General features: G+C 37.5%; 1 protein-coding gene across 5 annotated transcripts in view; it reads left to right on the forward strand.

Moving 5' to 3' along the window:
- Positions 1-25,944, forward strand: part of LOC139118699 (uncharacterized) — a 66,565-nt gene that overhangs the window by 19,775 nt on the left and 20,846 nt on the right. Inside the window, exons 1-7 of one of the 5 annotated variants that reach the window (XM_070682120.1) lie at positions 3,022-3,108; positions 10,581-10,764; positions 17,662-17,873; positions 18,099-18,387; positions 19,064-19,223; positions 20,872-21,328; positions 22,259-25,050. In XM_070682120.1, coding sequence (XP_070538221.1) covers positions 10,586-10,764; positions 17,662-17,873; positions 18,099-18,387; positions 19,064-19,223; positions 20,872-21,328; positions 22,259-22,479 — 1,518 coding nt within the window. In that variant the 5' untranslated portion in view covers positions 3,022-3,108; positions 10,581-10,585 and the 3' untranslated portion in view covers positions 22,480-25,050. Of the gene's footprint in view, positions 1-3,021; positions 3,109-5,894; positions 6,050-8,589; positions 8,686-10,580; positions 10,765-17,661; positions 17,874-18,098; positions 18,388-19,063; positions 19,224-20,871; positions 21,329-22,258; positions 25,051-25,944 lie in introns of those variants that run through there. The other 4 variants (XM_070682118.1, XM_070682122.1, XM_070682121.1 and 1 more) reach the window with 4 other exon arrangements.

Here is a 25,944-nt window from a genome sequence, read left to right on the forward strand (position 1 = left end):
CCCTTTAACTTACTTAAAATAAGCGTAACTTACGCCTTGTATACCCTGGCGCACACTGCATCATGGAACCGGTAACGGTATTATCAGATGGAGAGATTATGCTACATTAAAGCCAAGCCATTGTAGTCGTGCAGCATCATGTACCTGTTGATTTCATCACGAATGGATTACACGTTGAAAAGTGTAATAGTTGTCGTTGTGTCGTCGATAAACTCTTGCGCCATGATGGGAACCAGCTTGCTTTCGTTTTGGCGAACGTGATATGAACATTTTATGTTAACAAACGATAAGGGCGAGATTTCGCACTCTTTAGCTGCAGAAAAAGACATCCCCCCCCCAAAAAAAAAAAAGAAAAAAAAGAAGAAGACACCCACTTTTTTTATTCAAACGAAAATGATTCTTCCAAAAATTAAAGCCTCACTAGCTGTATCTCTTGAAATTTGTTGACCTCAATGTATCATCTTATTCTCTCCTGGTTTTCTCTGAATTCTGCCTTCTGAAGGGATATGGGCTTTACAGCATTAGAAAGCCATATCTTTGTGAAACATTTGACAAGCAAATTCAAAGTTTAGGTCATTTTGATTTCCTGCCATTTTCAAAAATCTCTAATATTTAAAAGGAAAAAGAACATACGATGTTACAGCTGAAAACATTCACCCCTATGCAATACATTCAACGACTCTGTTTGAAGTTTATGTGAAGATTTCAGTGCATATATGCAGTGTCCACGGTTTTTGCTTTTTTGCATGGGGCTGCTATTTAATGAGTGAGTACACATTTAATAGCAGGGCTATCTTTATCTTGTTCAAAATTACACATATAATTTAATTGGGTAGTCAATAATAAGTGTATGGACACACCTAAATTAGCACATTCTCACAAACGTGCTTTACTACCAATGTAAATCATAAAAATAGTGCTAAACATACAGCTAGTGGGGCTTTAACATATAGGCTCTAGCAATACAAGTGACACCTACGCTAGCGAAACTCAAAGGTAAACAGTACTTTACTTTGTAGTATTTTTGTTGCAGAGGAGGTTGAAAATGATTCTTCGTATAGCTTTATTTGGTTTCCAGGTTAAGGATATTTTTTATTTTTTGATATTCATAACAACTTTTTTTTTTAATTATGATAAAAACGTGGTGTATTTTGTATTTTACTTGATATTTAGATGCTTTTACTGAAACGTGTTTCTTGGAAAGGTTGTTACTATTTGTCTGATTTACTGTTTTCAGTTTCTGGATTTCGGTCATTTTAGTTCGTTGAAATCAGCCCATAGTCATTGCATTTTTATTGTGCATTGGCATTTTCACACTATGGGATCTAGGAAGGCATTGTGATAAACGTAAAGCTTTTCGTTCCATTTGTTTCTCAGGGTTTCTCTGACAAGTTTGTAAACATTGTGAAAAAAAATATTTTGCATTTTCCACCTAATCGTGTCTGTTTGCAAAATTTCCTGGTTTATCATAGCAGCAATTATATCTTAATGCATACATCTTAAGAAAACTCATATAAATCCAGAGATGACAATTTTTATTGTTCTTCAAGCATAGTTTGTCCTATTAGATTTTAAATTGTTATGATTTAACACTTAATGTCAAACAGTACCTTTGATTTTAGATTATAGTTAATTTTGATACAACACGATTGGAAATATTTTGGGTTTATAGGATTTTGAAAAGTTTGTCAAAAATTATTGAAAAATAAGGCACCAGACCATAATTTGTTGCTACAGACTAAGGTAAATTTCTTAATTTTGTTCAATCTACTTGGCAACAAAGTTAAGTTAACTGCTTTTTACTAAATCTAGTCAAATTTGCTTTTTTTGCAAATGTAAATACAGTGAAATAAACAAAAATTTTGCAAACTGTACTTATCATATAATTCTGCAGAATGTTTTGAATCTTACAAATTTTGATCCTTTACCTGTTTTTGATATATCACGGTTGTTAAATTGCGATTTTTCGAACAGTTATAACCACTACTTTGTTTGACTGCTGATAGTACATTGTAAACTCTCCTATTTTGCTAAACTGTCATTTTCATTGTGTGGTAGATGTTCAGGAAACTAAGGTATTTCATACTTTTGAAGTTAGTACCTCAATAAGGCAAAGTAAAATAGTTAAAATTGTATTTTTTTATTCTATCTACTTAAAAAATACAAGGAGTTCAAGTAGCTGGTGAAATATTTGTAATGAAAAGATATTTTGAAATTGAAAAGTTGAAAATGTCTAAAAATTGTACATGACAACACTACCTTATATTTTTAAGGCCACCTTGAACATGACCCTCTATTTTTCAAGGCCACCTTGGACATGACCCTCTATTTTTCAGGGCCACCTTGGACATGACCCTCTATTTTTCAAGGCCACCTTGAACATGACCCCCTATTTTTCAAGGCCTCTTGGACAAGACCCTCTATTTTTCAGGGCCACCTTGGACATGACCCTCTATTTTTCAGGGCCACCTTGGACATGACCCTCTATTTTCTCAAATTACCAAAACTTGGGGAATGGACAAAACAATAATGACAATTTCAAAGAAAACAATAGGATCTGTCATTTTGAAATGGTAGAAATCTATTTATTGTGCAAATTTATCAAAAGTGTCGGGTACCCTATAGCTGAAAGTTACAATATTACAGATTACCCTTAAAAACATGTGAATTGCAAAAACAGAAGAGTAGATGAGCTTAATTTACTGAATAAACCAATATTACTACAATATCCTATTATCCAAAATATTTCCAATCGTGTTATACTTTAATGATTTATTAATAATTATCAATCAAGAAATGCTTTAAGCAGAAAGTGGATGTATATTGATTGCTAATCAAGAAACACTTTGACCACAAAGTGGGCATATGGCATTCAATAGCTTTACGTTTAGATACAGCCAAAGACCACATAAACAGTAGTATTTTGTCATACCCAAGTGGTCGAAAGTGGTAAAGTAAAAGCAGCATATTAGTGCGCATGACTCGAAATAGTTCTTTGTCTCGTTTCCGAGCTCTTTGGACATCCGGGGTCTTGCGTCTGTGTTAAGTCGTTAGAAGTGGAATATTTTGACGGAATGAGAAGTAATTAAGACCCTATAGAGCACATAGGTGAGTAATACCATACAGACTATTATTTAGATTTTACATAGAAGAGATCTGATCATCCTTCTATTCACGATCTATGGAGGGACTTCGTTTTAAGGAAGGTGTCAGATATTTTCATTTGAGAGTCACTTTTCTTAGTTAACACAGTCTGGCCATGCAAGATTAATAAAACTTTATATGAGGCAATGACCATTGGCCAATCAGTACAGTTTACTCGTAATTCAGTCGTTTGCCCTTCACTGACTTTTAATCTACTCATATTCAAGCTTTGCTGACTTCGGAACTATTAAGTTTCATAAGATACAAATAAAGAATGGCAACATAAGGTTAAGGTAAGAGGCCTGTATTCATCACAGATAAAGCCTTAAATTCAAATAGCTGATATTTATCGTATTTCGCTGATCGTTTGAACTTTCAGAAAGGCTAAAACTACAAAGGACATCAGTGTTGATTTGGGCCATAAACCTCTAACGACAACTAAGGTCTAGGCTTGTTGTTGCCCTAGTTCCACTGTCATAAATGTGAAATATTGCCAGTGATAATGTCTATCTGATAGGAAAATTGAATCGTGGTTTGCGTATATTCGAATGAAGTCACTGTGGGAACATATTAACAGATGTAAAAGATGTGGGAAACGCGATTTCAGAAATCAAAATTGAGAAAATTGGCCCAAGACCAGGATACAGTTCGACACATCTAATGTGTATTTTACAAACTAATGTTTCCTACTGTGCTCTAGACTAATTTGTGGTTATTTAATGCAGCTGCTCGGTCCCTTGGAGTTTTATCGTGATAATTTTTTTTGGAACAACAACTGATTTGCCACAATGAATTCCTCGCCCCTTTGAAAGTTAAAACGTCACTATAGTGTCGAAAACAAAATTACGGCTTGAATTACATTGCCAACTAGGGCAGGGCCTTTGCCAGTGCTTGACCTTTGTCTTGCGTAAGATTTTGTGCAGCCTACTTGGTATGTGACGACATTGTTCAATCTTATCCAGTACAATTGCAGGTTTTATTGAGTCCTTTCTATCGTAACGTTCTTTTGAACGCCCTATGAGTAAAGACGATAAACACAGTCAGGCAACATCAAACATCGAGTTTGACGTGCCTATAGGACTTGATGATTGGAGTTTTTCTGTTCACGGGTGTTCTTGTTATTTTTTCATAACTGCGCCACAATTTTGCCTGCTTTGTCTGTATGAATCATGACAACAAGAATGAGAAAAAACTATGCTCCATGAAAATTACGTACACTATTTCAGCTGAAGTACGCGCAAGCTATATACCCGTAACCCATGCATGCCGACTTCGACGGATCAAAGAAAGTCGGGCAGTGATCGTATCATCAATTGAGTCTTCGGTACTGCCCGAAAAAATCCTACAGTTGTATATCTATTTCAGAGCCCAGCTGCATTTCGTTTTACCAAAAGTGAACGGTACTGTGTCTGTTCGCGTATTCATTGCAATCGCTACATCTTGAAATTCCCCGCAACATGACAGCCACGTTCACAGACAATCGATCCGTGACAGATATTCAACTTGAAGAGATTGCGGATAAGTGGGGTGCAATACACATCTGATTTTTCCGTTATCACAGTTTCGAAAGCTAGGCCAACGAGTAGTTCTGAATTTTTGTAACCAGATAACCAAAGCCAAAACAACAAAAACAGACAACTCGGGTATAGACTATTTATGACAGCGGTGCCCTGACTACTGGCGGCTTCTTGCGTCACAAGGAGGTGGAAATAATTATCGAAGTCGAATTATCGAAGTATACATTAATGACACAACTTTTACTTCTACTTTTATTACATTATATCTGTATTATTTCCTTTCCTGTATCGCATGCGTTCAAAGTTCACCTTGCTACGTACATGTCACCATGGATGTAAAGTCCGTCATGTCACCTCAATGACGTCACCCCCTCGGCCAATTGAAGATTCTGTGCCGCCGAAGGTCAACTTTCGGCTTGCTCTAAGTCTGTGGGCATAAAAATATCAAAACAGAATAAATTGAAGGAATGAACTTCAACTGACTAGCGGGCTAGGTGGTAGGCTGGTGCTTAGATCGTTGGGTGAACGCCCTGGCCCACAGTAACTGCTCTGACGAGACAAGCTCCAAGCGACCGGGCCCAGTCTATGTCACCTTAGCAAAGTCGGCCAACTCGCTGCAGGCTCTCGTCGGAGATTCCTCAATGAAGTTTACCTTGTCTCCCAGGTGTAGACAAATTCACAGACTAATTGTAAAATTTTGAAAAGGTACTTTAAAGCACACAATGCTTCTCAATCCTCATTTTAAATGATTTCGAAAATTATACATGATTGAGAGAGAAGATAGCATTTTTGTAAATTTTCCGCTGATTGTGTCTTCAGCCATGCAAAATAATGTTATGAGAAGTAGGGAGACTAAATGCACCTGTTTTATTAAGTAAAATGATATTGATTTTTTTCAAATGGAAATGACAAAAGAACTTTGTATGCCAAGTTTTCTCAGAGAATAACCCCTCTTGAGTTTGTCATAACTTGCTGCTCAAAAGTATGGCATTTGTAGTACCAAAATGATGCGACTTTTTGTTTCTTGTTTCTTTGTTATTTGGAAACTTTCACTGAAATATCTAAACATACTTTTACTGGATATTGTTTACCAATTATTCTGATGCTTCACATCATTGCTCATATGCAAAACTGGAAAAATTGATAGAAAAGTAACCTTCAATGATACAAATCAAAGAGAATTGTGGGTAATTTATTGCACTATGCGTCTATGGGGCGTTGGCGCACACCGGAATTTTAAAATACAGGCGACTGTGGTATTATAAAAAGCTGTATTTCCATTGCGTGTTCGCACTGACTGTTAGGCAGACGAGACGATGAAGGGGATTTATGGTTCTCACAGCCACGGAATATGATATTCTGCAGCGGACTCCACGATATTCAGACAGGTGATTATTGAATGCTCCAAATCCCTTAGTTTGTAAAAGATACTGTTTAGCCCTATTACAGTGGTTTGCTTTGACCCGTCGGCAATAGACAAACTAAACATATTGTCTAAATTGATGTGTTATTAACACTATCAGGCGAAACTATCAGCGATTTTGATATTCAGACAGGTGATAATTGAATGCTCTAAATCCCCTAGTTTGTAAAAGATAGTGTTAACCCTATTACAGCTGATACAGGGTTTGCTTTGACCCGTCGGCAATAGACAAACTAAACATATTGTCTAAATTGATGTGTTATTAACACTATCAGGCGAAACTATCAGCTAAGGTAATATGAGTCGATCACAATGGAATCAACTTTGCAAAAGTTGAAGCATTGTCTTGAAGGCTGTCAGGCGAGGTCAAAACAACACCACCGCATACGTCCACGCACTGCCCAAGTCACATCACTTGTTTTCAGGTGTAGTTGTTTTGATCTCATCTGACATCATGCAAGACAATGTTTCAACTCTGGCAGAGTTTATCTCTCTGTGATCGACTGGCACTTACACTATACTTAGCTGATAATTACACCCGACAATGTTGGAAACACCTTAATTTAGACAATATGTCTAGTTCGCGTAATGCCAAAGCGTAAAAGCAAACCACAGTAATTTGAGTGGTGAAGATTTAAAGGTAATTTGATTTATGTACTCAGATATAACGTAGTTTACATGTTTGGTTGTGAAAATGGTTAACATACCAGCTACTCTGAATACCCATTTCTCGAGTTTCATGCACTAAAGCAATCTATGAAAGATCAGGAAAATTTGTTCTCACATTTCTGGTCACTGGGAGTGTAGGATCGACGATGTGGGGAAAATCGATCCCAGTCTTTCGTTCCCCGCACAAAATATCATCCAATAGCACGCTGAGTAACACACTGACCGGAACTACAGAGTAAGCGGGTCGAAGGGTCAGAGGACGAGGGCAGACGACAGCGTTGTCGCGATTTTGGATAATGTTGTACGTCGTTGGTGACAAACTCATTAACAACGGCCACATTTTCCAAATAATTGGTGAACATAGGCCACTTGGGACATATAGCCAATTTTTTGTTGTTGGACGTCTCGTCCGTAGCATAAGTTGAAGTATCAGCAGTGGAACTTGCAACGGAGTTAACGTTATTGACATGGAATACTAGATGGCCTCGAAGTAGGATAGTCGCTGATACAGTTGAATATTCAAAGTTTCCATGTGTGTTAACGCATTTTGTGGTCATGTGAGAATATATTATTCTCGTGTCAGAGTTCGGAGAAAATTAAGAATGGGTATTAAACACCTATTACCCGGTCATGAGGGTTATAGCGCCAGTCAATTACCCCGAGGGGCCGTGTGTTACCAGAAACATCGTTTCTGGTAACACACGACCACGAGGGGTAATGAACGGGTGCTATACCCTGAATAAAGACCAGGTTATAGGTGTTTTATAACACACCACACACTCATGTTGTATTATGTTAATTTTTTTAATGTGTTTTGATATTTTGCACCGCAACAATCCATTATGACAAGTTTACTTGGCGATATTTCCACAGGGCTTACAGTTGTTTACTTGGTACCACTTTCTTTCAAAGAATATCCTATGCATACCTAGCAACATTCCTTGGTTGCACTTGAATCTTTTCGACGATGAGCTGTTTAAATCCTACGCTGTTGGAATGTTGGAAAATGTTGGAAAATCTTTTTTAGAGAGAGGCTCGTCGCTTATCCCGGACGCAAATCACGTTCTAGTCACCTACCATAGTTGCAAAGTTGCAGACGACGGGCACATTTCCAAATTTGGTCTGAACTATTTCCCTAGGGAACTAGCTTTTCAAAAAATACCCTCTGATGTCACTTTTCTCGATTCAAAGGGGACTAGACGTATCTATTATCTCGTCACGTGACGTATTCTGGCGAATCGCGACACGGAATGAGCATGTGGTCGTTATAATTATTACTATTGATAAGTTGACAATTAAGGTAGCGTGGAACCTTGCAACACACATTTTTCAAAGCAATATGTCTTATCGGAGATAACATAAATACCCCTCATACATATATATGAGACAATCTAAAGTGCAGTAGAGCGGCAGTGCTTCACTTTCAGGATAAACGAAATCCATATTTTGGGATAAAGCCTTTATTTTGGTATTAACCATGAAAATTGATTTAAACTTGGTATACTCAGCGAAATTTATATCTACTTAGTGAAATTTATATTTATATTTGCAGCTATACTGTTTGTACATATAAGTAAATATGACGATAATTTGGTTTTGCATGATCATTTCTCATGCCTTAGGCCTAATGGCAGGAGATTAAAGGCTAACGATTAATATAGTATTAAAGCTTCAAAATACGCTCGTGCTTTCCTTGCGAACTGAAATCACTATCAAACGAGGGTTACTGTAAATTCCCATCTCATATCATTTTCAAACCCCTTCTCTTTAGAGATGGAATGGTCCGCGTAGCTAATCGAAATATATGGTCTTTCGATGAACTACATATAATATGTTAAACATCTCCATGGAGAGTGAGATTTAGACGCAATATTGCGCATGGAGCGTATTGAGACTGTACACTGTACATGCCGGAACAATAAACACTCAAAGGTATTTATTAGTGTATGGTGCCGTTTATTTAGATTCGATTTTTTCATCTATAATTGTAAGCGTTGTAGGTATATTTTATATTCATCCTTTTATATCAGCGCGACAAACTCGTCTTCTTGCCTCACACGTTTGATACGGAGGCCTCACTCTTTGAATACGGATGTTTGTGCCATGGCAATGCTTTGTAACAATCGAGAATCCGTCCACCCTATGCTACCGGTTAAACGCTGCATGTCGGCCGATATAACAGCGCCGGTAATGTATTTCGCTGGTAATCCGCGTATTTGATCATATTTCTCCAGAACATTGTGTAAACAGACTTACGCTTCATTGCTCGCCCGCTCGTCATGTGCACTATCCGCGCACTTGCCTATTATTGGCCTCCTATCAGGGGTGACCTAATTTTCGGAAACACACTCAATTCGCTATATTGTAAGGACCATTGTTGGCTATTGAACTTACACTTTCTTAGATGGAAAATGCCTGTCTGCGTTTAAGTCAAGGATGCCACTTGTCATTACAGTATTGTTAGAGTAAACATTCAGTGATAAATTCAATAAAAATGCCACATGATTTTTACGTGTCAGAGGACATTTCAGATGTTAAATAAACAACACAATGCTTGGAACAGGTCTACAAGCCTCCTTATTTGTTGCTGTTTAGACTCTGTTTTGTGTTGCTGCGCTACTTGCGGTTTTTAATATCATACATTTCTCGCTCACCGATAATGTTTGAAATGACCCAGCCTAATGAAATGAATAAGTACCAACAGAAAGACTCAAATTAGCAAAGTTGTTTGCAATGTACGGTTAGCGTCGTTCTACTACGATGTATCGTTGATAGACATCGATATAGATGATTTTCATTAGGATACGTCAAGGTGATCGATACCAATAGTAACATAAACTTGGTGACGTGGGTAAACGACCTCTATGGTTATTGTAGATATCTTAATTAAAAACCTATAACGGACGATCATGAGATCTAATTATAACGATGCCCGAGATAAGGTGATCCCATGTAGTTTAACGATCACATTTCGTCACAGTGATCTCTACAACATTACAATTTTGAGTATGTGGACTCAGATACAATTACAAATTTGAGTATATACACTGAGCTAGCGTTCACTTTCCCTAGCTATACGTTTACGCCAGCTTCCTCTGACACCTGTGCTTAGAATGTCTGTGTCGTTTATGAAAATCTGAATTAACCTTTACAGTGCTGTAACTACAAATAAAGTTTTGGTGCGGAATTTAACCAATTTTTATATTTTTTCTACCTCTTTTGACAATTTAGGACCAAATGGATATCACATTCCATTTGCTACAGTTTTTTATCCATTTTTTAATTTTTTTATCAAAAAAATTGACTGGGATACATTTTACAAAGGCGACAAAAATTGACTGTGGCGCTCAAAAGGTTAACAGGTGGATTATTGGCAAACAAGATCTGGTACGGCCTCGCAATTCTCAAGCTGTGCCAATGCTTTATGTAGTATATTGATGTTGAGTCGGATATTGATCTTCATACTTAGGGATACCCTGATGCTTGATAATGTTCAGCTGTTGGAGGCAAATTTATTACAGCGAGTAAAAGTTTACACTACCCCTGGAAGCTTGAAGTTTACAATCTAGGAAATAAAAGAAAACGTTAAGAAAATTGCCTCGATTATCATATACAATACCATAATGTTATTGTAAATGCTTTATTATCTGTTTGTCCCTTTTTACAATGACTGTTTTTACTTCTTATCAACAGTAAATAGTTCGTCCATTGTCGACCTTCCAACCCCTTACAGTTGTTCAAGTACAATTAACATCCAGTGTGCCATTCATTAGTATTATGTTTATCTAATAACATGTCGTATACAAACCAATTTGATTTGATTTCAGACGTAATGGCACTGCGACTCGGGAAGATTCGTTTATTGTTCCTATTGGGATCGCTTATAGTAGCATTTATGCTTGGATTTTTCGTAGCATCGCGACCAACTGCTTGGTCTAAGGTACCAGCAAGTAACGTCATATCTTTAGCGGATTACAACAGAAGAAGAGAAGACGAAAAAGGAAACGCAAGGTATGTAAAAGTAACCAGAAACGGTGTAGCTGCTGTCTATGATTCTACCAAAATAACATGTTAAGGTATTATGCGCCTCGAAAGTGAAAGACTTTAACTTTTGCTCAAACTTTTCTAAATGAAACTTTCAACCATTCTCTTTCCAAATCAACAATAAAAATCAGTGGTCAACGTGCAAAGTTGTAAACTGGGTATACGAAGTACTCAACATTTTGCGATATGTTAAATTCAAATGGCCGCCATCCCTCTGTTAACTCTATAGGGCAACAATAAAATTTTAGATTTTCGATAAACCATGCCGGTTAAAGTTTGTCTTTCTGCAAAAAAGTTTTAAAATGAGCCCCCACAAATGGTAGATCAGAAAAGAATTGTAGAAATTTGAGAGTTCGAATATTGGTCCCCGAGTCACGTTCTACCTTAAGGCAATTGTGGCGACGTCGTAAATATGAAATACAAAACTAAGCTGCCGTAGGCTAATGTATGCAACATATACATGTCAAGCCAGCTTTAATGTTTGCATTGATTTCAACTTTGGTCACTTCAAGTGCAGACTTTTCTCGTCTCTGAGACTACAAAGAGTGTGATGCCTCTTTAGAAGCAGTAGACGATATAATATTTAGCTATCATACATACCATCGTTAATTACACGAAGTGAGAAAGAATCAATTATCCCTTATTAAAAACGCTAGCAACAAAGCTAGGATGTAATATTTCAATTATTGATAGTTAGGGATAGCTTTATATGAGAATCTAGTTTATTGCAAACATAGGAGGACGCCGAAAATCATCCCTGAAACAGACCATGCCTTGTCGATTGATAATAACATCAAGAACTCGTTCGCACGATCATAGAAAAAACCAAGTGATAGGCTTGAATCGGTCGTTCGTAAACAGCTATCACTGCCACAACGTCCATTTGATGTGCGTTCAGTTGTGACTTATTCTCACTTCTACCTCTATGTTCAGGCAAAGTCATAGGTCGTGCTCTGGATTGGAACCATTCATCTATTTTTGGAATCTTTTGTATTTATTAGGGTGTGTCACTTTTCACTAACATGAATAGAAACGTTAACCATAATCCAATGCAGTTCCCTGACCTAGACGGAATGTCGAAGAATTATGTATCTCTTGACCTGTGCATACCGAAGAAAGTTAATTCACATCGGCATTCTACTTCTGATGCAAGTAACAACAAATATACTAGATAGACAGATAGACAGACAGACAGACAGACAGACAGACAGACAGACAGACAGACAGACAGACAGACAGATAGATAGATAGATAGATAGATAGATAGATAGATAGATAGATAGATAGATAGATAGATAGATAGATAGATAGATAGATAGATAGATAGATAGATAGATAGATAGATAGATAGATAGATAGATAGATAGATAGATAGATAGATAGATAGATAGATAGATAGATAGATAGATAGACGTTGGGAAGAACTGAACCATGCATTTGATATACCGATGAACTGGCTCAGTAATCATGTGTCCACGTTTGCCGCGAACCCCGTCTCATGTTTGTGTTATCGTAGATACGTCGGCACCTGTATAACCTATGAAATATGGCGATATAAAACAGAAAATTTCGCGATTTTCCAGATAGCTGAAATCGAATGACTGCAGTGAATTGTAATAAAGACTTAAAGTATCAGTCCCCTCATGGAGGTAGAAACGAGAATCTATCTCTTTGATTGTCTGAAGTTCGTGGTAGTGTGCTACCTCCTTGGTGAAGCCAATGACGTATAAGAGATCATGATGAAATGGAGTGAGTGTGAAAGTGGGCAGACATTTTTCGGATTACTATTTCGCAATCAGTTTCAGATATTTCACAATACTGAACAACATTGACCATGCATTAGACTGGACAATTAGCAACAGTCTGATACATGTTGCTTTAAGAGTGTTAAAAAGGGTTAGTCTAAATGTATTAAATCCAGCTGCAGTTCGATCGACAGAATGAGAATTCTGGTCGACCTCGATTTCAAATCAAAAGAAAAGAACTTCACGGTTTAGTGAGAAGTATACCAAAGCCTTCAGGCACACTCTTATGGAAACTTAATTGCCTTCCTCTAAACTAGTCGCACACAATGTCACCTTTGTTCGTACTTTTTCACTCGAGACCATCAGTATAGTCATGACACAATGGTCATGACATTTTGGGTAAGCTCAGTATGTAATAAAACGGCCACTTCCATGACCCCCTGTGTGACTCTTACATCCTAGCATTTTTGGGCATGAGTTTGCCATCTTGAGTTCAAACTCTGCAACAGTCGACCATACCATTATATTTATGCACTCAAACTCATATCGGAAGTTAACGAAAAATTTACTCTGCCACAATATGATCCAAATTTTGTATGATGCCTTACCATAAAATTCCCAGGATGTAAGATCAATCAGTGGTCATTTAAGTGGACTATTGAAATGTAGTTTAATCGACCGGATGCCGTTGGACAAGATGCGCCGACGTCGATTAAAAACCATAGGAAACTTCTATAGACTGCTGCCTATTACGACAATTGCACGCCATGCACTTTATTCTTCAAAGGTGGACACAGAATGTTTCTGTTTCCGTGCAAAATTTATCGCTTACTATAGCGATCGAACTTTGTTCACAGTATAAGGGGCGACAATTTTAATGTCTGATAAAAACTTAATTCTTTAAGTTTTGCACACACACCCAAAACAAAATGAAACTTAATTGTTGAATGTTGATCAGAGGTTCCCATTATTTCCTTACTGTGATATTTCCAATCATACTTACACATACTCAGGATGGGCGATATTGCAAAAGACAACATTATCCAAATAAAAAAAAACATCTTTATTTCATTCAAAAACCTTCTCGGTCTGTCTCTGTAAATATAACACCAATTATCAAAGTATCAAAGGGTCTCGATTGACTTTGCCGCAAAAAGAACGAAAATGCGTAATTACTAACAGGGTTTTCACTAAGATATCTCTCAGGAGGAATTTTGAAAGTACAGGGGGAGAACGCGAAAGAGGCCGAGGGGGAGAGCACGAGATGTCCCCCTCTCGCATCAAAAAAATTGAGAAATTGATGTGTGCAATGGTTTAATTAATCTGGTGCAATCTGAGAGGTGCTTCAATTTGTTTTGTACTCGATAAAAAAGATCTCAGTTTACCAGATATTGCCGATCAAAGAATTTGTTGGAATGGCAAAATTAACAAAGATACGATATTAGCCATCAAAATCGCGAAAAAATATTGGTCATTTTAATTCTACTCCCCTTCATGGACAATCGAACAATAATCTACCACTAATTCAGGCGTGCAATGTCGCTGTGTGATAGTGGGACCGTGTCACAGCGTAGATTTATGTGACACGATCTGACATTTGAAAACTTGTTAACTCATTGTTGCTGAACGGAAATCAACATATATCGTACAGACACCGTATTATTCATAAAAGCTTATTCTGTCAGACTGTAAAAATCGCTTGACTTGATGTTTCAGTCGGTGTCACGAGTCTCTTTGCTGAAATATCGATTGCAATACAGGGATGGCGCGTACGCGAATTCATTTTATCATTCGACAGCAGCTTTAATTGCAAGTTAAACCATCGGTGACTTTGCATATGCAATAATCTAATGACAATGACGAAATTTGTTAGTTTAAAATTATTTCAGAAAACAGTAATGACTGATCGAAAAGCTCACGTTTCGGACCATTTCAAACACATAGCAAACACTGACAGTAGTCAGTATTTACAAGCATCGGATACTCGAATCTGCAGCTGGCGATCGATGTCCGTTGTTTAATCTTATCAAAATCCTCATGAAAACACGTTGTTATTTTATTAGGCACAGGCTTCCATCGTTAGAAAATTATTGTCAAACAGTGCGCAATCTTTCTTTCCCCGAGATTTCCTTCTCACGCCAAAATCAAACAAAGATTGCTGGTTCGTGGCCCATACAGCGCGATCGATTGTTAGATGCCATTGTTAGTTTGCGAACTCTACCAACTTAGGTCAAACCATTTTCAATGAGACAATGAAACGCTTTGTATGATTGGTTGAATATAGCGATTTTTTTCCCGGCTGCCGGCAATCTAATGAAAAGCCTTACTAAGCAATTCTATAGAATTCATAACCCAACAAAAGTAGGCTATCGTTACATTATTTCTGTCAGATAGAAAACCTTTAGAAAACCTGTAGAAAACCATAGCAAAGGGTAAATAGTGTTACAACCAGCAACAGGAGACTGTACTGGAAAAGATGCACAAGCAGTCTTCGCGATTCGGTTCGTCTGCCCATTTGACATCTCTGCTACGATTCTCTGTTCCTGCGACTCGGACTTAGCCAGATTTACTACAATGATATATTTCGTCGACTATCAGTAACGCCGATCAGCAGAACAATAAATATAGATTGGATTGAATACTACTATGATGTACAAGTAAATGTGTGTGTAATGAAAGATGTTGAAGTCAACAGGACAAACAAACTGCAGCAATCATGGTTATATATCGAAGGGGTATCAAATTATCGTGGCGGTAGTAGCAGTCGAATAGCGGTATCTAGTATTGTATTTTGGCCGATATAATCCAAAGGAAGTTGCAGATAGTTACGATTACTGCATAAGAAAGTCTTCAATAACGGTTTGTCTAAAGACTGTGTTGCATGAGGCAACTTGCTGGGCAACTCGATTTTATTAAAGCAGCGTGGCAAGCAATTTAACGCAGTCAGGAGACGCGACTCTCCGGGAACAGTTACACGTGGCAGTTCATTCGGAAATTTGTCACGAGTTTCCTTGGCGCATGCTTGAAGAGTAGTCCATGTTCTGTGGCAGCCAATGTATCAAAACGTTCATTAGGCCGTGGCAAACCACATTATGACTCGCCCACATAAAATATTAATACTTCAAATCGTCGAATCAAAAGAAACTCCTACTAAATAATTTGCAGATCGAATTAATCAAGGACAATTTCGAAAATTCATAGAGACGTGTCAGTGATAATCATGAAGAAAGAAACTAACCAGTCCCTAACATCGTCTCACATACTGGAAAACAAGAAAAAAACTGTTCTTTGGATGGTAGAGTGCGCGTGCACTTCAGGCAATGTTTAAGTTGGTGCGTTCAGCCGCAAGAAATTCAAGAAATGGTTGATAAAGGAAGAAGTCACCGCGAAATAGGTGTTCATCTCCAAAATGTTTGCCCAGGGCAAGTGGTATCTCTGAACGAACTGTAAGACGATGATGTCTCAAACATGATATCAAACGCCTTCAAGGTCAAGATTTGGATCGGGTTGGAACGGGTGCAATTTATAAAGTGAGCCGGCATACGGGTTAAATGTACTTAGCTATAGATCATTATGTGGAGAGCATCATTGCGTACAAAGATTGACAGCTGAATAAAGTGATCAGATAAAATTAAATGTGGACGCCGCACTCTGATTGGGCTGATGACTGTCATAATTTTTCACAACGTTCCAGTTTGCGACAAAACTTCAGCAGGTCAGGTCAAACTGAATATCTCGGACTTTCCTTTCCGGCGGCCGAAACACTATTGTTCTTTGTATGTTCGTTACTCGATCCATTGCACGAGTTACCCGAGCAAATAACAGTCACAATTTGATGCATTCCTAGGCCAAAGATAGATACTATTAGCTGCCACGCACAAAATGAAATAGGAGAATAAGATATTTGGTGAATTGAAAATTGGAAAAACGGAAATACGCATTGTGGGAAATAAAGTTTGTTAGAGGAACATTTTAATGGCCGCAAAGTGCCATCCTCGCGGCAGTATACACCTGTTTCCTACATATCAATCTAAGACCAAAGATTTTAATTTAAAAATAGGCCTTAAAGTTAATAATCAAGATAATTCAATCATTTGAAAATTGAAAATAGCTCCATTTCGATTTCGTTTTTGAAGGTGAAAATGGTTGATTGGCTGGCCGAAATGTGCCACGGATTAATTCGACAGCCACATTGGATTTATGCAAAGTGACAAAGTGCCCATGAAAATCAGTGTACCTCCAAAATCGTTTGTCCATGCCAAAAAATATACTTTAACTGTAAAATCACTTAAATAGCTTGTTTATTAAGTGAAGTATAGGTGCAAATGTTATTTTGTAGAAATTTTGGCAGCCATATCGAATTATGCAAATTATCAAAGTGCCAATGTAAAATATTGTATCTCTAAAATGATTCCCTGTGCCAAATGAGTAATGTAAGACTTTAAAACACTTAAATAGCTTGTCCACATATGGTATATGGTAAATTATGTTATTTTGTCGAAATTCTGGCAGCCATATTTGCAACTCTCCGGTAGATTCCGGTTAACTTTTACTGTAAGATGTTTTCCTAGGTACCTCTCCAAAATACATGCTGAAGAAAAAAATTCTGTTGGACTTTGTTGTGGGTTGGGTTCTAAAATCTCGCAGATTTACTGGACTAAGACGTGGATCAGCAGAACGACGAATAGAGATTGGGTTGAGTACTACCACGGTGTACCAGTAAAATTATGTGTATGATAACGAAAATTGTAGTTGACAAGGCAAAAAAAACTGCAGCAATCATTCTTATTACGGTATGGAGAAGGGGCACCAAATAATCAAGGAACAAGTACTAGTCGAGTAGCGGCAACTAGTATTGTATTTTGGCCAGCACTGTAGTCTCAAGGAAGTTGCAGTTTGTTTAAGATTGCTGCCATAAATAAAAGTCGTTAGAAAGAAATTTGTCAAATTTATTTTCCAAAGCAAAGTCGATGAAAATGAAGTTGTCTAAATCTAGCTGTCGAAATTTGGTACCTCAAAAAAGTGAGTCAAATAGAGCCGCGTAAAGAGCTATACAATCATGTAATTTGATCAGGACCACATGAACCCTGACATGTTGATCAAACATTTTTTTTCACAGGCATCCGAGTCACACACCTATGAAGATATTCCTAGACTGTGGTGCGAATATTGCATCGACAGTTCGAATGTTCAGAGAGACGTATCCAGACGCCGATCAGTTTGTTATGCATTCATTTGAAATCGATGAAAGGTTGAAACCCTACTTTGCGCCTTACAAAGACGACCCAAATCACATTTTGCATTGTCCTGTGGCCGTGTCCAATAAAACTGGTAAGGGTTTTTCCTATCTATCAATAATGATCCGCTGATGCATACGATAACATCTGTGTTTTTGTTTTGATTGGCCGTGCTGGATAGATAACAAAATATGTACCATTAATCATGCCTTTGTCTATCATAATCATTGACCCTTCCTTTGTTCAGAACATTCGTGGTATGGCTATAAATTGTACTTTTGTAACCTCTTATTGTATCTGTTTATCTTTGCCCTCTTAGGCCAAGTAAAGATATTCCTTGAAAGTTCATGGTACCCTGGAAAGACTCAAAACAGACAAGATATGCAGTGGGGAGGTGGCGCAATGGACGGAGCAGCCGGAGACTCTGGGATGAGACAACGATTTGCCCGCACAAAAGAAATCGCCATTCCTTCAGTCGATCTGTCACAATGGGTTCAGCAGAACACAAAGAAGGAAGACTACGTCATTTTCAAACTCGATGTTGAGGGCGCTGAATGGGAGATCCTGGAGAAAATGCTGAAGGATGGGACTTTTGCATGGATTGACAAGTATGTTACAAGAGTACACAGTGAAAATTTGTAAGAACGAATGTGTGAGATAATATATACGTCAGAAAGGGTACATATTACCCATCGATGAAAGATTAATTGCAATAATTTATTCCTTTTCTACGAATTGCTTTTCAGGCTTGGTTAATATCGACATCCTGGAAGATATATTTTAGAATATTATTATATCAAGTAAATTAGATTTGACGACGTGCTGCTATATCAGATTTACTTTTGACTGTTCTGATACGAAATTCTTGCTCCATGCTAATTTTACAATTGACCATAAAGGTATTTCTTTAAAATTTCAGTCCTTATGGGGCAATACATCCGGAGTGAGATTTTTTAAAATTCGAACTTTTATGCTTTAAGTTTTGGTTGGTGTCCTTGCCATTTTGTCCTCTATTCAGACCGTCGGCGCTAAAGAGTCTGTGTTCATAATAATTGTACAAAATACTTATTGAAATTTGTTACAGAGATCTGAGGTATAAGAAGAAATAGTACTCGATAATACTACCGCTTAAAGTTATCATTACATTTGTACCACAGTCGACTTGTATTACAGCGCGAGTGTACAATGGGTATCGGCACTGAAGTGCAATAGGAAAAGCGTTATGCCATAACCTTATGTTAATGAGTACTCCGTACCTTCCCTGGACCCCTTTTGCTTGGTCAGATACTATGGCGAATTTCATGGATTTGCGAAGTATTACACCAAGAAACAGCAGCAGGACATCCGTCAAAGGCTGAAAGAGGCTGGAGTAAAACCAATGGACTGGTCAGCAGAGTATCTGCAATACGGAGACTTCGACAGTTTACCAGAGCATATACCTGTGGTAGGTGTACATATTTATTATCCGCTTCCTATACTTACCTGTCACTGTCACTTTTCACAACAAAGGTAGGTAGTTTTGCTCAGTACATTTAACAAACAAAGAATTTCTATACATAATGAATTTTAATTTGTTCTTGCATGTATACTCAGTAAACTTCATCTTTCAAGAGCTAACAGAAATAGACGGTCAATAATATAGCAATAAAAAACGTACGTTTTCTTTTTTTACTGAATTATATGTATATTTCTTTGCAGGTCATTAATAGAATTAGCGATTTCCACATCTTGCTTGTGCAGAGTGCCTTTCTGTGCACTCATTGTTAAATATAAGGTAAAATGTACCCCGGGGACAGATATTCGGACTCTAAAACCTTTTACAATGTTCTTTTGGCGAACCACCTACGGAAGCTTATTTTGAAGCTTATGGAGTAATTTAAGTTTTCACCGACTTAATTTTTTGTAAATCGGAAGTTTTATTTTGCCCCATGGAGACAACACAGGGATAACAGCCATTTTGAATTTCATTGGTAAATATGCGGTAATTTGTTTCGCTAGAACCAAAATTTGCACCCCTGATTTTGATTATTGACTTTGAAAGAGAATGGTGAAGGTTTGTGTGAGCAAGGTTCGATCAAATATTAACTCTTTCATTTAGAGAGCGAACTACCTGAAATCAATCTGTTACAATTTTTGCAGCCATCACACGTGGGCATTGTATCCAGACAAGTTCTGTATTAGTATAAACCAAGGCATGGCGATGTTTGCGAAAAACGGGCACTACATACTCCATGTCAGCTTTAGGTGACCGTTATTGCTACTCGGGTGCGTTCGACTTTGTGATATAGCAAAATGAACAAATTCACATATTATTCCGTTTAGTCACGTGACAGAATTCAATTTCATTATCGCAACATCTACATCACGAGTGAGGTGGCTCATTGGTTGACTTAAATTTTTGCAATTTTGTGGCGACCCCAACACAAAGTTTTGTTGTACTGGTGCAATATGACGCTATAAAAGCAACGATCCTTTTGCGTCAAAATTATCGCATTTGTTTAAGAGAAATTTGACGTGATAAATTCATCTATCGAGGTGAAAATATATTACCATTATCCAAACTGGCTATATTAATACAGCTGCAACTTTTTCAACATTAAACTTCTTGTTACATTGTCTATTGAAATGATGTAAAGGTAGAATGCATCTATGTGATATATACTCGGATTTCAAAATTTTACAATACTTTTTTGGTCAACTTCTTCTGTTGCTCATTGTGAAGCTCTTCGTATAAATGGACTGTTCACGGGATTACTGATATGGAAATAGAAAATGTATTTTTCTCATAGAGTTCACACAAGAATGGCTGCCATTTTGGATTTCAAGAGCCGGTAAATGTAAATCGGGTAATTTGTTTCTCTAGTACCAACGTTGCACGGTGACTCCTGACTTATATTCTTGATTCCGAGGGGAATGATTTCCTTATTGAAAATTTAAGCAACAGCGTAAATCATTCAGCGTCGAGGCGTAGTGTAGTGTAGTACCCTAACGGACAAATCTATAGTGTTTTATCCAGGCCATTGCATTGTTTTCGAAGGCTTGCAAAATGCATCGTTAAAATTATTCTGTGTTGGTCTCCAATTTCTTTACAGATTCCACCCAATACACCCGGGGTGGCCGGAAAACCGATTCGCTTTTGCAACAAAAATGGAACACAGACACAGATTTCCCTGGCGATAGAGGCTGGTATGAACACATTCACTTTTCAACAAGTTATGCAGACGATAGAAGCTTATCCGAAGAAGATTGAAATGACTGTGTTTGTTTACGGAGACTTCGCTCAACAGTACCCGGACTTGGTGAAATACTGGGCGGAGAAGTATGAAGTCGGAATTCGTGGTGATTCCCCGCAACCTGGTCATTTCTGGCAGCGGCGAAACAAAGATGAATTGCGGAGGGATATCGTCAGTTCCGGAATGAGACTTCAGGAGATTGGATTACAACCACGTTTCTTTCTTCCACCCGGATATAACCCGGAGCTTGAAGCAATAGTCGCCAAGAGACATTTTAGAATGATCGAACCAGTGTTCTCAATTCCACCAAGAAATGGTAAGAAAGCGAGTTAGCTGTTGCGCATGCACTGGCTGTATACTGTCTTTTGGATAGTGTTAGAACCGATGTTTATCTTACTTTGCCAGACAAAAAGCTATTTCATTACACGACAGTTTTTTTTTCTGTAGATCTAGTAAGTATTAGAAAAACACAAATTTTCCACCGCAGAACGATGCAGAGAGTTTGTGTAAGGCATGCTGGCGCAAAACTCAATTAAATGTGAAGGATTACCAAATTCGCAAAAAAAGATGGAACGTAAAAAATGAATCGATTTCAGTTGATCTAATTCTGAGAAATTAAAATTGTGGTTTTTGAATCTTCACCATCATTGTAATTTTGAGAAACTCCATTAATCCCTTTTTTAAATTACAAACTGTTACATTCAGAATGCAGCCAAGAGAAGAAACAAATTACATTTGTCTTTTGTCTGAAAAACATGCCTTCATGACCTGATAACGGCACAATATAGATCAGCCAGATGATATGTAAACAAATGATATCATGAAATATTGGCTAAATTTGCATTCACAGTATAATGACAATGCAATGGCAATGGCATCGTGATTGTTATAGTTGATGCGGTAATTAAGCTTGTCGGTGCAAGATGTCACACACATCAGATAAGAACAAATAGAAAGGGCATAGCGTTTTGGCATGTTCAGTTTCTTGTTCAGTTTTCTTCTTTCTTTCGAACACTGTGACGATCGATTTCAGCAGAAACATTAGAAGCTTAATCACACTTTTGGGTGTTTGGAGAGACAGACAGACAGACAGACAGAGATGTTTTATTTGTAAAATGGATGATACATGTTTTTACAAGGTTTACGATTCCCACTCACTACTTTGGTTTTAGAAAAAACAAAGCTCGCAAAAAACGGTCACGTGGACATTTCCAATAATTGATTATATCCATGTTTGTCTGAACAGATTCCGTGTTTACCAATGACAACTACTTCAAGCACAAGACAGTGTACAGAACTCCCAGAGCACTTCGGATGATACACGAAGCATTCCAGAAAAGCGAAGGTGGAATACTTAGTCTGGACACGGACTTTGCAGATACATATATGATAGTTGGCTTTCTACTGGACTATCTCCATGAATCATCGCCTCACAGACTTGTCAGTCTGATAGAGTGTCTAAGCTGAACAATGCAGTCACTATCTTTTTATTTCAGAATCTTTTGAGCGAGGAACTCATTATGGTTAAAATATTCAATCGATTGCCTTCACTTCCTATCCAGGTGCCATCGACTGTAATAGTTCTTGAATATGTTAAAATTTTAATTTATCGGGCTGAATCGGTGCATCTTTGGGTAGATTGCCATTGCAAACAAAGGTACAATGTAAACAAGAATATCATAGAGAAGAAATTAAATTAATGAATAGCTATAAGATGGGTAAAGTTGCAAATTTTTTTGTAAAAGAGCAAACGAATTTTCTTCCAAAAAATTGAAAATGAAAGATTAATGCATGTATAAGTGAAATATCTCGTAAATGGGATTGTAAATTTAAAATGATATTTAAAATTTGGGCGCATTTTTAAGGAATTGGTCCTGTAACTATAGCTTTAGGCTGTATGGCCTCCTAGTCGTTGCTTTGCTTTCTTTACATTATTTCTTTCTTTGTTTTGTATACGACGTTAAAGGTGTCAGTGGACTATAGTACAGTCTAAGCAGCACAGAATACTTACAACAAATGAATTTGTTTACTTGGACAGTACAATGTGGTCGAGCATTGCCTGATTTTCTACCACTAAGTACCTCATATCACGTTATTACTCCATGAAGTCATTCGTTCTCTACAGAGGTTGACATGGGTACAAAAATTGCACGATATCATCAGACGAACCAGGGATAGCTGATTATCAGCGTCAGTATTTCCATCCGTTTTAACAGGATTTCGATATTCTATTATCTTCCCTGGTGGTAATGATGCTCCTATGTTCATTGTATTATAAACAGGTAGGAATCGTGTTTTGCGAAGGAGTACACATCTTCTGCACGATAGGTCCCCTTTCATGCCTGCGCGATCACGTAAAAAGAAATACGGAAGAATACTAACGTCATCGTCCGGTGCGGTACTGTGCATCTTGGCTCAGGTGTTTGACAAACCACAGACGGTTTCAGACAGTCAAACAGACTTACTGAGTGACCTACCGACTGACAGGCAAGACTGTAGTATCAGAAATTGTGCTGAATCTGATAATGAAAAATTATATGTTGACTTTTTTTAATTAAAAGGTGTTGTTGATGGTTGTTACTTATTAACTAAGCTCCCAGGGTGGGGTTTTCGCCAAGTGGTTTAGACTGAAATGTCTTTGCTAGGTGACTGGGTGCCGTAAATTATGGGTTCGTATCCGATTGAAATAAACTGACTTTTCTACCCTTGGTTGATATAGTTCTGCGAGGTTGTCTTTCGCCCAGTAAAGTGATGTATTCATTGCTCTGATAAAGTTTGTGTGCGATGTGTGATAGCGAGTATGTGAGTGCAAGTGCTTCGTGAACTCTACAGCGTGTGGAGGGGTCGCAGTCAGAAAAATTGTAACAACTTAGCTCGGTTATTGAACAACTCTTTATAAGGGTGGGGATTTGGCCGAGCGGTTTTGACTGTGATGTCTTCGCTAGGTGACTAGATGCCGTACGTTGTGAGTTCGAATCCGATCGAAAATCTACTGTATTGTTACAGAAGCTCATGCAGTACGAATCGCAGTTCTTTTGAGGCTAATTTCTTGTATACTTGTGCTTATGTTAATGTTTTATGTTATAGTACTTCAGAATAGGTATTTTTCAATAAATGGCTTGGAAAGTGACGCCAGAGGGATATTTCTTATAGATATTCAGACTCAAATTTCTACAATTCTTTTCTGATCTACCGCTTGAGGGGGCTAATTTTAAAGCTCTTGGAGAAAGAAAAACTATCACCGTCTTAGTTTATCGAAAATCCAATAATTTATTTTCCGCCCATAGAGTTAACACAGGATTAGTGGCCATTTTGAATTTCAATTATCGCAAAATGTTGGCAATTTGTTTCGTTAGTTGCACGGTGACATCCGCTTTTTATTGTCGATTGATAAGAAAATAGTTGAAAGTTTTATTCAGGAAAGTTTGAGCAAATGTGTAAGTCTTTCATTTTCGAGGCACATATTACCTTAAAGATCATTTCCTTTGCAAAAAGGGTCTTTCAAAATGTTTCCGGTGGTTTAACCATACCTTGTTTAAATTACCGACTTTGCAGCAACGTTTTCTCCTATCTTGAAATGATGTTTTTTACACAAGTGTGCAACTGGCTTTTATAACTTACCGGATGTTTTATGGAAGCTTTGCTTTAATACACCGGATAAAGTTTTGCGCAACTGTCCTTCTTTCAGACCACCCCGTAGCCGTATCATGATCAATGTTTTTTTAAATTTTCTACAATCAGCAAAAGTATGAGCAATTGGTTCGTAACAATCACAATATTGATATTATAGTGATTCATTTAAGACTGGCATTTGACATGTTATAGTTTGATGGCTGTTCTTGTTTGTTTGCTTTTTTATTTTCTGTGTGTATCCCACCGTCGATTTTAGTTTTGTAAATGTTTTGTTGCGTTTAATTGGCTCGTCCACTTTTTACGCAATGTTTTCCTCTCAGATTTCTTTTGAATTTTTGACGAACCTGTAGATGGGACTCCATCCCATAGGATTTCTGAATGAATGAATAAATAAATAAATAAATACCTTTAATGTCGTCGTAAGTTTTAAATTCAAACGATGGCGGTTTGTTAAAGTTCAATGAGCAACGAACCTCCAACTACACAAGAACACTAAGATTTTCCACTTATTCAAATAGCGCAGGAAATTGATCAGCTCATCAACAACAAAGATTCAAGTGCAATCCAGGGCGTTATTCCGTATGTTGAGGACATTTTGCATCTTTCTGTGAAGAAATTTGCAATGATTTGCTGTGGAGAACATGCCCTGTAAACGTCCACGATGTATTGCTGCAATTCATATAATAAAAGCACATTACAGAATCACAAACACAATGGCATTTTCACGTGACTTGTTATAAGAGAAATGTCACCTGGTCTTTATTTATTTATTTTTTTGTTTATCTATTTATTTATTTATTTGACTAGAAACAACGAGCAAGCGCCCAATTACAGCTCCAGTAAAAAATACAATACAAAACATGCAACCAGAAAATAAATAATTAACAAACTAGTGACAAAAACTGAGAGAGAAAAAATTGCAAAATTAAGACGAATAAATCGTACTATTCTTTATTCTGGCTATAGTGCCCACTTATAAACGCTCGTGGCCGTGCGTTACAAGAAACACACCGCTATACCCCTCGGTCTACTGCCTCTGGGAATTGCAATATATTTCTGCCAGCGCACCGTCCCATGGGTTGTAAACGAGTACTATAGCCCCTATGTCCAGGTATCCATTACTTAATACCGACTCAACAAATCAGAGATACCAAGAGATCAACCAGTAACCAAACAAGTTCTGATCGTGATCTTCTTATGGTTTACGTTTTTCCCAGCTCAGCTCCTACAGTGGGCCTATGTCATAGAACTTGATCGTTTCAGAGCGTCCCTGTTGCTGTCCATGGAAACAAACTTAAT

This window comes from Ptychodera flava, chromosome 19, assembly GCF_041260155.1.
Source record: "Ptychodera flava strain L36383 chromosome 19, AS_Pfla_20210202, whole genome shotgun sequence".
NCBI classification, from domain to species: Eukaryota; Metazoa; Hemichordata; class Enteropneusta; family Ptychoderidae; genus Ptychodera; species Ptychodera flava.